The sequence below is a fragment of the Electrona antarctica genome (assembly GCF_951216825.1).
Source record: "Electrona antarctica genome assembly, chromosome: 6".
Classification (NCBI taxonomy): Eukaryota; Metazoa; Chordata; class Actinopteri; order Myctophiformes; family Myctophidae; genus Electrona; species Electrona antarctica.
Genome location: NC_136811.1, coordinates 34,925,841 through 34,938,984, shown reverse-complemented (window position 1 = coordinate 34,938,984; position 13,144 = coordinate 34,925,841). Strand labels below are relative to the sequence as shown.

Below are 13,144 nucleotides of genomic sequence, written 5' to 3'. Positions count from 1 at the left end.
AAACAGGGGTTCAAAGTGGTCACTGTTGAAATGGATCAAAGGGTCTCTACCTATCTAGGGGGCCAGCTGTCTGGAGCTATGTGTATTGTGTAAAACTGTACTTAAGCAAGTTGATTTCTATGTCAAATTGTCAGTCGATCCGAGGCCGTGAGGCTGGAGGAGCCTATGCCATGCTTTGCTATGCTGTGTACTTCGAAATAAACCAACATCTCTGAGGAACATCTAATCTGCTGTCGTGCTGTCTCACAATTATCTCAATGCTCTCCCAGTGTTTTGGTTAAGTTTGTATGGTCTCGTGTCATAAGATACGACAGATGGTGCGCGATCCCGACCTTCATGGTGTTTACACCAGTTAGGAGAAGAATCGGCGGCTTTTTTATTCAGTCTAATCAGCGAGTTTTTGTGAACGGCGACGGCGTGTTCCAGCGGAACGAGGACGAGGATGGCGACGGACCACCGCGATGAGGAGTGTTGCGCAGCGGCGACGTGCGTCACTGTCCAGCCAGTGCACGGGGTGGACAGAGGAGCGGTCGGCGAGGAGCGGACAGCCACACGGAGGCCTTCGATCATCAACTCTACGCTGGGGACGGCGAGCAGTGGAGGGGAGCGATGCAGCGAGGCACGGCACGGGGACACCAGCGTTCCAGGGGGGAGAGGGGATCGCTCGTCCCGACGGGGAGAGGCGGCCACTCGACGCTTGGCGTGGCGGTGGCTTGGCTTTCCATGGCCGACTGACGACACAAGCTGAGGGCCTTCGCGGACCTGAGCAGGGGTCTGTGATGAAGATGTTGCCTTTTCTTTCTCGTTTTCCCATCTCTGTTGTTTCAGAGCTGGGAGGGGGGGAGATGATGATGAGATGATTATGAGAGCTTTCAGCGAAAACAGCGGTGAACATTTTCTCAACTTGATCCGTGGCTGAAGCGAACTTTGAGGTAACGGAATGCAGAATACAGAAGATTTTCCTTTGTTCATACGGAGGGGAGACGGGCATTCCTTCTTTCTGATTACAAAATTGTGCGTCGTGTTTGTTTCAACATGAAAAAATAGGCCTCATGTTGGTATGTTTTGTCGTATAATTAGGTAAGTTGGTTCATAAGTAGCCTAATTGTGAATCAAATAGGTGTTTTCCTAGAGACGTGAAGAGAGTATTAATTAGTTAAATATTGCTTAAACTCTGGCCTGTTAATGTATTTGTTTATGGTCAGGATAGGTCTGGAGACTTATTTTGATTTTGGTCCTGTGAAACTCCAAAGAGAGAGTTTCATGTGATTTGGTGTGTATGTTCTATATACCTTAGTGGAGCAGAGTTTTATTTAAAGCATTATAAACGTATAGATATGTTATGGCACGTCCTAAATTTCCTGAAAGCGGCAATGTCTTGTTTAAACGTCAGCTAATTGTAACTTACTAATCATTTTCCATTATTCATTGTTTAAGATTACTTGTCAGGATAGTGATTAAATTGGCAGCCGAATACAGTGTTTGAAGAGGGTTTAATTTACTGATACGAAATTGTATTTGTACTTACTGTAAATGAAATCATTTATGTCGAGTTGTGTAATCTTGAATGTCTGTGTTTGAAAACCATTTGGGAAGTTCTGTACTGTAATGCTGTTATTCTGGTGTCTTGAGTGTATTGTTAAACTGAGGGTCAAGGGGGGTGGTAACTGGTAAGATAATTATGGTTTCATATTTCATAGTGACAGACTAGAGTTTGTCAAAGGGGGAATGTGGTGAATTATGAATCCATAATTCTTCAATATCTCATGTTCTCTTACAAAATGTGACATGTGTTTACATGCAGTAGACCTATTTTAGCTCATCCTATTTGGAGGTGTCGGTCCGAGATGCTTGTCTCAAACTTCAAGCACTTGGCTCGGGACCCCCGGGGTGTGGATGGCTCTTCAGTGCCTTTTGTTTGAGTTCAGTTCCTGAGTCACACACTCACACCTAGAGCAATCAAATGCTAAAACAGGGGTTCAAAGTGGTCACTGTTGAAATGGATCAAAGGGTCTCTACCTATCTAGGGGGCCAGCTGTCTGGAGCTATGTGTATTGTGTAAAACTGTACTTAAGCAAGTTGATTTCTATGTCAAATTGTCAGTCGATCCGAGGCCGTGAGGCTGGAGGAGCCTATGCCATGCTTTGCTATGCTGTGTACTTCGAAATAAACCAACATCTCTGAGGAACATCTAATCTGCTGTCGTGCTGTCTCACAATTATCTCAATGCTCTCCCAGTGTTTTGGTTAAGTTTGTATGGTCTCGTGTCATAAGATACGACACACACACACACACACACACGGATGGAGTGCAAAACATACTCTCTCCCCATGTGCCTTCGGCCTGGTGGAGACAAAAAGGAGAACTAACGAAAAGCCATTTACTTTAGGTTATACTTCTTAATTACTCATTGAATGCTACACTGAAAGATACACCTTTGCTCTATTGTGTCTGCCATCCTGCTGTATAATATTGTCTTCACAATGCGTGCACCTTTGCCAGCCAAGCGGTCCCTACTGAGTCTCTCTGTGAGCCAGATGGATGTTTGTTCATTCCTAAGCTTTGTCATCAAACAGCTGGAGGTACATACCAAACAGACCATGAAGATGCAGCAATGCAGTAAACACACCATTTCCAGACACTTCTAAACAAGGAACAGTATCGACTGCATGTAAAGAGAGTAGATTAGATGTGTGCAGTGCACTACAAAACAAGAACAACAAACGGGAAAAAAACTCACCAGCGTATCACCAGGGGCAACTGCCCCTGGTGATACGCATTGGGTTTGCTAAGAGCTTGAGTGGCCAAAATAATAAACTTAAACTTGGATGTCTGGAGATTGAGCGCCTGAGTTTAATCAACTGAATTCAGGTGACCTTTCAACCAACTGGCTGGAAAGGTGTGAAATGGACTTGAACCTCACCTTGCAATGAGCACCTCTCCTTTTTGAGTGGTGCAACCACTCCCTTACTGAGCTATGTGTGTGGCTGGGTGGCTGGGTGGGTCTGAGCACGAAAACAGAATGGCTGTTTTTCACCACCTAACACACACACAAACACACATGCACATATTAACTGTATATATGATGCTTTCGGGTGTGACAGTACAGTACAGTACAGTACAGTACAGTACAGTACAGTACAGTACAGTACAGTACAGTACAGTACAGTACAGTACAGTACAGTACAGTACAGTACAGTAGAGGGACCCCTACACGGTAACTCTGTCATTTCTCAACGGTTTCGGACGTGGGGCGACTCGCCGGATTCGGCCCGGCCCCCTGGGCGTGTTCCTGGGGGTCTGGATGTTTTCCGGGGACCCCCCCGAGGACTCCCCGGGGACCCCCGGAGACCCCCACATGGTAACTCTCTCATTTCTCTACCGTTTTGGACGTGGGGCGGAACGTGGGTCTGGAACTTCTGGGGACCCCCCGGGGACCCCCACACGGAGTTGCACCACTCACTTCACATGGGTGTGATTTTTAATATTTTTAAGCTAAGGCAGTGCTTTCTCTCTTTCTAACTGTTTGATGAGTTCTGTTCTGCAATGCCATGCTGTTTTCTTTTTTTTTAAACAGATTTTGCCTAAATTCAAAACTCCCAAATTTGACACTATAAATGCCAAAACTCAAACCATATGTCATAGAAATGCTATCCCGCCCCCTTATAGCCTATTTTAGCTAAGTGTGTCTTATTCAAAAGCTCATTGTAATGCTATTTCTCATATGGAACTACTGTAGGGACTTTTATTTAGATGCAGCTAGAAATGCAGCCAGAAATAAGCCTCAGATGAGTTATCTGACTACAAGTAAGTGTGCAACTCTGTGTGAACGATTGTGATTGGGACTAGTATACTAACAACATTCAATTTCAACAATGACATTTCCCTGGAGCGAGTGTACAATGACCTAATTCACCATGTGTCTGCCTTAGCGTCTCAGTGAGAGAGCACCTGTTGTAGCTAAAGATAGATGCCTGGCATCGTAGAGAGCTCAGGGCAAAGCGGCCTCTCCCTAACAGCACAGAGAGGGATGGACGAGTGAGGTTGATTTACAGGTTAGCCTTAACGCTGTTTCTTAATTAGCTACTATCCCCCCTTCACCTGATCTCTAAGCTCTCTGTCTGTCTCCCCATCCTTCAGATGGATCCAGTGCAGAAAGCTGTCCTGCATCACACCCTCGGGGCCCCTCCCTCCACCAAGAGGAAGCACGTCTCATGTAGTGTGTGCCAACTGAGGTTTAACTCACAGGTAAGTGAATGAAGACGAGCAAATATGGCGCAAAACACACACTAACATTACATTGATAAGCGGAAAAGTCATGTCAAGTGTATTTGTATAGCCCTGTAACTGTATTATCTTTTTAAATCTTACTGTATCTTGTTTTCTTGTTATTTTTATTTCATTAGAATTCAGCTCTATTATTGTATGCGACTGTAGGTCGCAGTTTACTATGAAAACCTGCATTTCAGTCACACTTCATTTCAGTCTATCAGTCCGTCGGTCACACCTCGTGACATACTCCATATATGGCCGTCTCCATATATGAAGATCACGACACGGACCTCATCAAACCCTTAGATCTCCATATATGGAGTTGACCTGTTCTGACATTCCATATGTTTTTTGAGTGGTGCAAACCACTCCAACAACCAGCTTTGTCTGTATCTATGTTTGTGTCTATGTATGTGTGTACCTGTACGCGTGTGTACCTGTACGTGGGACCCAAGAAAAATTAGCATGGTTACTATGGTCACTGACATTACGTCAGACCACAGCTGATCAGGCTATATAAGACCTTGCACCACTCAGTTCACACGGGTGTGATTTTTGTTTTTTTTAGTATGAGCATGGCATTATATGCAAGTTTCACAAAAAAGAAAATACAGCTCTTTGTTTTTATATTTTTCTCTCACAACTCCCTTCCCAATCCTCCCCATCCACCCACCATCTTTCCCCACGAGGCCAGACATACAAACAACATATATACAGACATAAAACCAATAGATTGAGTACTTGATCCTTCCCCACCCGTCCTTCCTCTTTGATGTCTCCCTTTTGACTGATACCTGTCCATTCAAACTCTAGATGGGCCCGCCCCAAAGTCATTAGAGCCGCGCTCTAATGTTCTCAACAGGCCTGAAAATTAAGGCATAACATAAGGGAGGGAGTTTCAACCATGGGTGTGTCATGATACTACAGTACTACTCAGGATTTTGTGTGATGTGATGGGTCTGTGTATTGCATTCTATCCCAGGATAATCAGACACTGTGTTTGTCTTGCCTGTCAATGTTGAGGGGGAAACTTCCCAGTATTTATTTAACTCAAACAAAATTGACTCTGTGGGTCCATGTTTACACAGATTGTACTGTGAATTCATCACAAGTCAAGCTAGCATTGTATCAAAATGAAACTGGTTTGCTATGCAGAGCAGGGGTTTGGAAATGGCCTTAATTGTGATCAGAATAGCAGATCACTGGAGCAGGAGGCAGTGTACATTAACTGCTGATCTCAGTACATAAATCATCTGTACAAATAATAATAGTACAATAATAATTATTATTTTTTGCTAATTTTGGCAAACTGCTGGCCTGATCAGCATCAGATTTATTGTGCACACTTCCAGCAGGACAATGAAGTAAATCTCAAATATTTCTCACACAGACACACGCAGTTAGTTAATTTAACCTTCTAAATACATATAGAAGGGCTAGATTATGAAATGACTATGCCACCCTTAGGAGTGAGGGATCCTACAAACCATTGCATTAACCATAGCATTAACCATATACTATGCTGGACAATGTAACTGACCACGGTAAGGTTCCTCAATTTGGTACGGGTTCAGAATGAACAGAACCAGAGGCTGATTTAACAAAAGTGTCAAGTTTATTCAACATGTAGAAAAAATTACAGAAGGGAAGAGGGGTTATTATAGCTGGGAAATCATGATCCTAAAAGTGGGACTGAGCCCAAGGGCAGGTGAAGGTTTCAGGCCAGGGCCTACTGGGTCCTCGAAACTAAACATACACAGCAAATAATCCGAAAAAAGGATTAAACATTGAGTCATAAGAAAAAATAAACAAATCAAATCAAAACAATCTAAATACACAAAACCAAAAGCAAATAAAGTAATTTAAGTAGTCACTAGTCACAGCAAATTAAATCAAAACCATGCAATATTAATTAATGGCCCAGCTAGCTACGCCCAGAGCCATAGAGTAAGACAGAGTTCCGAAAACTCTGTTCACTTCATGGGGCCAGTCCAATGTGTTTTGTAGTAATAAACATTACAGAGACTTTAGTTGTTACTGTACAATACTGTCCTCCTACAATAGATCACATAATACACAACTAAATACCAAAACATACCCAGTCAATATACTCAAGGCTCCCACTGAATACCCAGCCTTGAGTATATTGACTGGGTATGTTTTGGTATTTTGTTGTATTTTAGCCATTTTGCTATATTTTGTATAATCTAATGAATTTGGGTTAACCCAGGAAAGGACCTAGAAGCTCTGGAAATACAGAAAGTAAATTAGGCATTGTCCCCATGTCAAAAACTCTCTTAAAACCCATTCCCTAACCCACTGACCCCGGCAGTGTCCCAGCTCCCCCTCACAAAACATCACACCTGCCGAACTCTGTAAACGGAATATAAAATGCCCCTAATTAGAATATAGGCCTATCCCCATATAATCCACATGAATTATCAAATCCCCCAACAAACACTCAAACCAGGCTTCTGGCCAAACATGACGCCTCAAACCTGGTCATCCCTTTTATGCACTATCCTTAAAGGGGCAGTGCTACATATTGTACAAACATATTTATTTAAATTTTTAAATTGTATTTTCTCACACTTGCTTTGCCAATGTGATTTTACTGTATGGGTTCCATGGCAGTAAAGGTGCTTTGAAAACAACTGAATTCAGTTTCCCACAAGGGCACGGAACTACTATTTTTCCGGGCCCCAGGTCAGCTTTCACTGTGTTCTGAATTCTGATCCCCCGCCCACCCATATTATTATGCAATGAACCCACCCACAAAACAGCCCTGAAACAACTCTGATTGGTAACCACTTAGAAGGGGTTCCCGCCCACTCATACCACAGTCCACACTGACTATCACAGTTAAATAGCAGGGCAAAGCATTTGTATTCACCTGTCTGGCTGTATTGACTTACTCACCAGAACAATGGTGGTCAACAAGTCCTTAAAATACCTGCTTTTCACCTTCAACTTGTTGTTCTTTCTTGGTGGAACCATAATGCTTGGTTTACATATCAGGTGCAACCCTGCAGATTACCACAGCACTAATCAACTTAACCCAGGAGTAAATCTCTTGATTTTTGTTGGAGCTATCACTCTGGGTTTTGGCTTGCTGGGTTGCTATGGATCCCTCACGGAGAACCGCTGTCTGCTGTCCACCTTCTTCCTGGGTCTGCTGACAATGCTCATCATGCTGGTGGCAGTAGGAGCTCTGGGCTGGATATCAAGAAGTGAAGCGGTGCAGAACCTGGTGCAGGACGGCATGAAGAACCTGGTTCCTCTGAGTGAGCAGAACATGGACGTTCAGCAGTCATTCCAGAGGGTGGAGAGGGCTACGAAATGCTGTGGGTTTTTCAAAGGACATTTGGATTGGGGTAACAGCTCAACAGTGGTGCCCAAATCTTGCAACTGCATTGACACCTCTAGGCAATGCACAGTGCTGGATGGGCGTGAGATCTACTCAACGCCCTGCATGAAGTATGTTATGACCTGGCTGGATAGGGTGTCAGACTCCCTAAAGGACACTGCCTTTGGCTTTGCCATCCTGATGTTCCTGGGCTTGGTTGTTTCCAAGATCATGATTTGTCATATAAGGTCATCTAATGACCTTGATGGCCTATGCTTTAGAATCTAAAGCTATATGTCATCATGTTTTTAAATATAATGTATGTCTGTCTGTCTGAAGATAAACTGTTCAGCAGTTAAACAGTTCAACTTTTTGGTTTTCGTTTAATTGAGTTCAGTCATACCTGTTTGGATTATTTATTGTATTTTATATTCTCCTCCGTATTGCTGCTACCTGTCTTTATTTACCTGTACTATTGCCAACTTTAAGTGTTTTTTTTATTATTACATCCAGAATGGATGATCATTATTATTATTATTATTATTATTATATTGTTGTTACATTGTAAAAGTTGTTACTCTGTGGGGAATACCATACTAACATTGCACTGCTCGAAGCTGTATATTGAATCTTGGATATTTAGTAGCAGTGCAATATATTTGTTTGTCAAATAAACATCTTTAAAACCTTATTTCATTAGTAATCTTGAATTTGAAAACCAAGTAGCTAAACTTTTATTTGCACATGAAACAAGATCATGTGCTTAACGGAAGGGCTTTTAGGTGCTTTAACCTTGTGGAGGCACCAAACGGCGGGGAGAAAGTGAGACTCAACCGTAATTTAGAACAGTGAAATACGCCGCTGAAGCGTCAAATTCCCCTGCTGCCCCCCGTGCTGCTGGGAGGGGCCCATCGTTCCTGGGGGAACCAAATGGGTTCGTAGCACCGAGCACCGCGTAGGGTGTGTTTCATCTGTATTTTAAAAGTCCAATCAACATTTGTTTTCTTCCCATATAATCAGAATTTATCTTGCCTTTATTATTCATATTACTAGCTGTCTCATTCTTTGTTTTATAAGTAGCCAATTATTTTTACCACTTATTCTTTGTCGTTTTGCCAATTCCTCTGCACACATTTCAGTGTTGCCACTGCTTTTGTACCCTACTAGCTAATAGCTACCTAACTAGTTGTACCTAACATGCTAGTGAGGAACCCCCACTGGGAGGATGTACAGCGCCTCTGTCCTCCAGTTCAACATTCCCTGCTGACAGGCGCCGCCCCAGCCCACAGGGAGTATGTGCAGTGACTAAGATCACCCTTCCCGCCCGACTGCACCTCCCCCGAACATGGCCAATTGTGTGTTTTGATTCTCAGCCAAACCGGATGGCCCACAGTGGATTAGATCATGGGTGATCATGCCAGTCTTGGAAAACGGCTGTGTGTGTGTGTGTGTGTGTGTGTGTGTGTGTGTGTGTGTGTGTGTGTGTGTGTGTGTGTGTGTGTGTGTGTGTGTGTGTGTGTGTGTGTGTGTGTGTGTGTGTGTGTGTGTGTGTGTGTGTGTGTGTGTGTGTGTGTGTGTGTGTGTGTGTGTGTGTGTGTGTGTGTGTGTGTAAACCTATCCTATCTGGATAGGTGCACAAAATGTATATAGGGTTTCCCAAGCGAATATTTGTGATGACTGAAGTCATCACCAAAACATACTCAAATCTTGTATATTTAAATTTAAGTTTTGTATAATATCCGTAATCCTAGACTCTCATAATTGAAATATGCACTATGAACAGATACCTATTACTATCATAACAAAATGCCAAATTTAGAGTTCCCAGACACTAAATGAATTAAACTTTCTGTTTGACAAGTAATGAGATATAAGCAATTGTGCTGAGCATGACTGGAGTTTGTTTATGGTCCCAGGCCATATTCCCCACACCATTACAGTTCACAACAAGGGTTAAAATGTAGAACATTTCAAGTGGTCTGGCATAATTTTAGTTATTTTTTATGTAGCCTACTTGTGAGACGTTGTTGTAAATATAGCCAAAAGGGTGACTGCGCATTTGTTTTCAGTGTCATGACTTTGCTGGAAGGACTATAGGCTCTCGTTTTACATGCAATTTACCTCAACTGTCTGTAGGGCAGGGGTCTTCAACATTTTTCAGGCCAAGAACCTCTTAGCAGAGAGATAGATGAAGCAGGGACCTCCACTACACGTATTATATATTCATAAACTTTCCCTATTGATTTCATAGATAGCACTGACAGCACTCAATGTCATGTAAATGTATGTTTTTTGTTCATGTGCATTTTCAGATATCCAACACCTTAAACCCCCAGTGCTTGGTCTGCTCTTTTTTCCCTCTACCGTCTACACACCACACGTTGTGAGCTTGTAGATCTGCTATTTTCATTGAATGTTACTCCAGTTTAGGGATATTCCGTTCAAGTGGTTAATGTAAAACAAAGGAAATCACACTTGTGTGAAGTGAGGGGCGCTAGCTCTTATATCATACATCACATTCCATGCTCAGCCAATACAATTATCACAAACGTCATTCCAGCCAATCACTTTTTTGGTCTTCACTTTTCTTCTCTCACTTTTATCTTCAACATGTACTTTGCTCAGCCAATCAAATCATCGCTATGGGGTGATCAGCCAATCACAAGCCAATGTTTGTGTTTACACAAACCCGGAAAGCTGGGCATAGGAGGGGCTTGCACCACTCAAAAATCACACCCGTGTGAAGTGAGGGGCGCTCTTGTAATCATACATAATCACATTCCGGCCAATCACAATTGGCGTCCTCACTTGTCTGTCCTCACTTTTTATTCTCAAGTCCTTTTATCCTCAAGTTCTTTTATCCCCAAGTTCTTTTATTCTCAAGTCCTTTTATCCTCAAGTTCCTTTATCCTCAAGTCCTTTTATCCTCAAGTTCTTTTATCCTCAAGTCCTTTTATCCTCAAGTTCTTTTATCCTCAAGTCCTTTTATCCTCAAGTCCTCAAGGCTAGTCCTCAAGGCTAATCACTTGTGGCGTCCTCAATTTTCTGTCTATACATACATTGCTCAGCCAATCAAATCATCGCTATATGGGATGCTCAGCCAATCAAATCATCGCTATGGGATGCTCAGCCATTCAAATCATCGCTATGGAGTACACAAGCAAAGCTGGGCATAGGAGGGGCTAGCGCCCCTCAAAAACTATGAGTCCTGGACTCCCATGCTGTTTGTAGGGCCTCATTGAGGTATACTACATGACTGATGGTCATATTTAGTATTTACTGCTCCAAGGAACAAATGTAAACAGTGTTGCCAAGTCTGCTTATTATAAGCGACTTCAGGCTTGTTTTCCTGTAAAGTTGATTGTGAATATTGAAGTTGCGGGTTTAGGTGCTTACATTTTAATATACAGTATAGTATAGCATTTTAGAATGAAGCCACTTTGAATTATATAATGTGACTCACCTTTTACATCATCAGTGATTAATGAATATATTGCGAAATGGTAGGGTGAAGGGTTAGGTGAGACTGTACATAGCACATGCTGCTACTACAGCAGTGGTGTCATTGGAAAGCATGTTATGACACGTGTTCAGACAATGGATTCTTCTCACAGGGAAAAAGGGAAGTAAGAACTGCACTTTGTGTAACAATTGTGGAGAACACTAAATAGAATGGTCTCTTTGTCTCAGTGGTCTTTAGAGAAACCCCCACTACCGACCATAATTGCAGTTGCTTATGAATGTCTGCTGGGGATGTGTGGCTGGCACATTTATTTATTCCCCCCTGATACCTTCCTTCATGCCATGGGCAAATTCCACATGGAAGTGTGTGGAACAACAAGGACAACGAAAACTCTTTGCATATGTCCCAGATTCAGTGTGCCTGGATAAATGTGTTCTGAAGGTGAGCCTTGGTGGCAATACGTGTTCAGACTTTAAAAATCCCAGCCATTTAATAAATGAAGAATCATGGGTCACAGAGAGATTTTATCACAGGGACCTTATTATTGTTGATGGGACATTAAATAGTTGACATTCAAGAACCACATCTATGCAAGGATTACTGGGTATTGCTTCTAATTGTGATGAACGCTGGCTTGATAATAAACCCATATAAGGTTATGCAAGGTTTCAACATTATTGCAGAAGTGCAATGCCTATTTACTGTCAAACTGTTGTTTAGTCTGTTACTCTGTTTAATGACTCACTGGTTTTCATTTAGTTTTCAGTTTCGATTTTGGTGCAAGCATAGTTGGTTCCTGTTTCAAACTGCAGCGTGTTGTTTTCTTCCTACAGAGTCAGGCCCTGTCCCACTACAAAGGAACCAAACACGCCAAGAAGATAAAAGCTCTGGATGCACCAAAAAGCAAGCTCAAAGGTTCAGTTGTCACCATGGAAACCAACAACCAGGAGATGTCCAAGAGCATAAACACTTCACAGATCCACAATGGCACAGATAGGAAAGGTTGGTGTTTGGTCAAGCATCATTTATCACTGACAGTCCATATTATATTGGGCGACTCTTCATTTCAGTGGGGGACATAGAAACTAAGGTACAAATACATAAACAAAATCAAACTATAGACAGGGTGCAGATTATTTAGACTTTGACTGTGCGTGTCCATGATAAAACCTCCCAAATCCATGACTGTGGCCAAGAAGCCTTAATTTCCTTCACTGAAGTACTGTACCTGTAATTAAGTCATAAAACTGGACCATTAGACCGTTCGTTCAGACTCTTGAGTATCCAATACATTTCTAAAATAAATTGGAAACATATTGTGTTGTTGTCCTCTGGGATTAAGTCTAAAGTTTGAATACCCTTTACCCATGGTGTCTACTTTTCCAGAATTCCACATGTAATTGCGTTTAAACTAAAAGCACATTTCTGGAACTCACACTCAACATCTCAAGATACACAACATAGTGTATAACGGTGTCCAACCATTTAACTACCACTGAACATAGTAACTGAGAATATTTACATTAATAACCTGGTAACTTGGTAACCTGGTTTTAGATGCTGTGTTATTTTATTTCACGGTAAAACATTATCTCAGGTTTCACACTGAAACTTCCAAAACATGCTTCAATTACAAAATAATAATATTGTCCACCAGGATTTGTACATAAAAAAACACAATATCACCAAACAGAGACAAATGTCTATTCATTATTACTGACAATGCTTAACAAAAAAGAAAAAAAGAGGAGAAAAAAGGAATAGAGAGTAAAGGCATAACAAAACAAAACAGCACATTAAGCCTAGGAGTCTAGCTACAGTAAGTGGGAGCGGCGTTTTGTCACAAGTGGCATTGGGTAATGAATATTAATGTGCTCAGATGTCAGAAGAATTAATTGGCAAGGCGGGTAAACGCTGCATTATCTGAAAGGCTGAAGTATTTGACGCTCTATCAGTGCCAGATAACTCCCACTAATGAAAAGGCAAGGTCATGGAAGAGTAATGACCATACATAGAGTAGGCTGCAACAACAGGAAAGGTGGACTTTGTTTGCTTTTGCAGAG

At 42.1% G+C, this 13,144-nt stretch overlaps 1 protein-coding gene across 2 annotated transcripts in view; it reads left to right on the top strand.

Moving 5' to 3' along the window:
- znf385d (zinc finger protein 385D) overlaps nucleotides 1-13,144 on the top strand; it is a 59,924-nt gene that overhangs the window by 31,328 nt on the left and 15,452 nt on the right. For both annotated transcript variants that reach the window (XM_079503180.1, XM_079503179.1), the window contains exons 3-4: nucleotides 4,141-4,248; nucleotides 11,915-12,083. In XM_079503180.1, coding sequence (XP_079359306.1) covers nucleotides 4,141-4,248; nucleotides 11,915-12,083 — 277 coding nt within the window. The remainder of the gene's footprint in view (nucleotides 1-4,140; nucleotides 4,249-11,914; nucleotides 12,084-13,144) is intronic.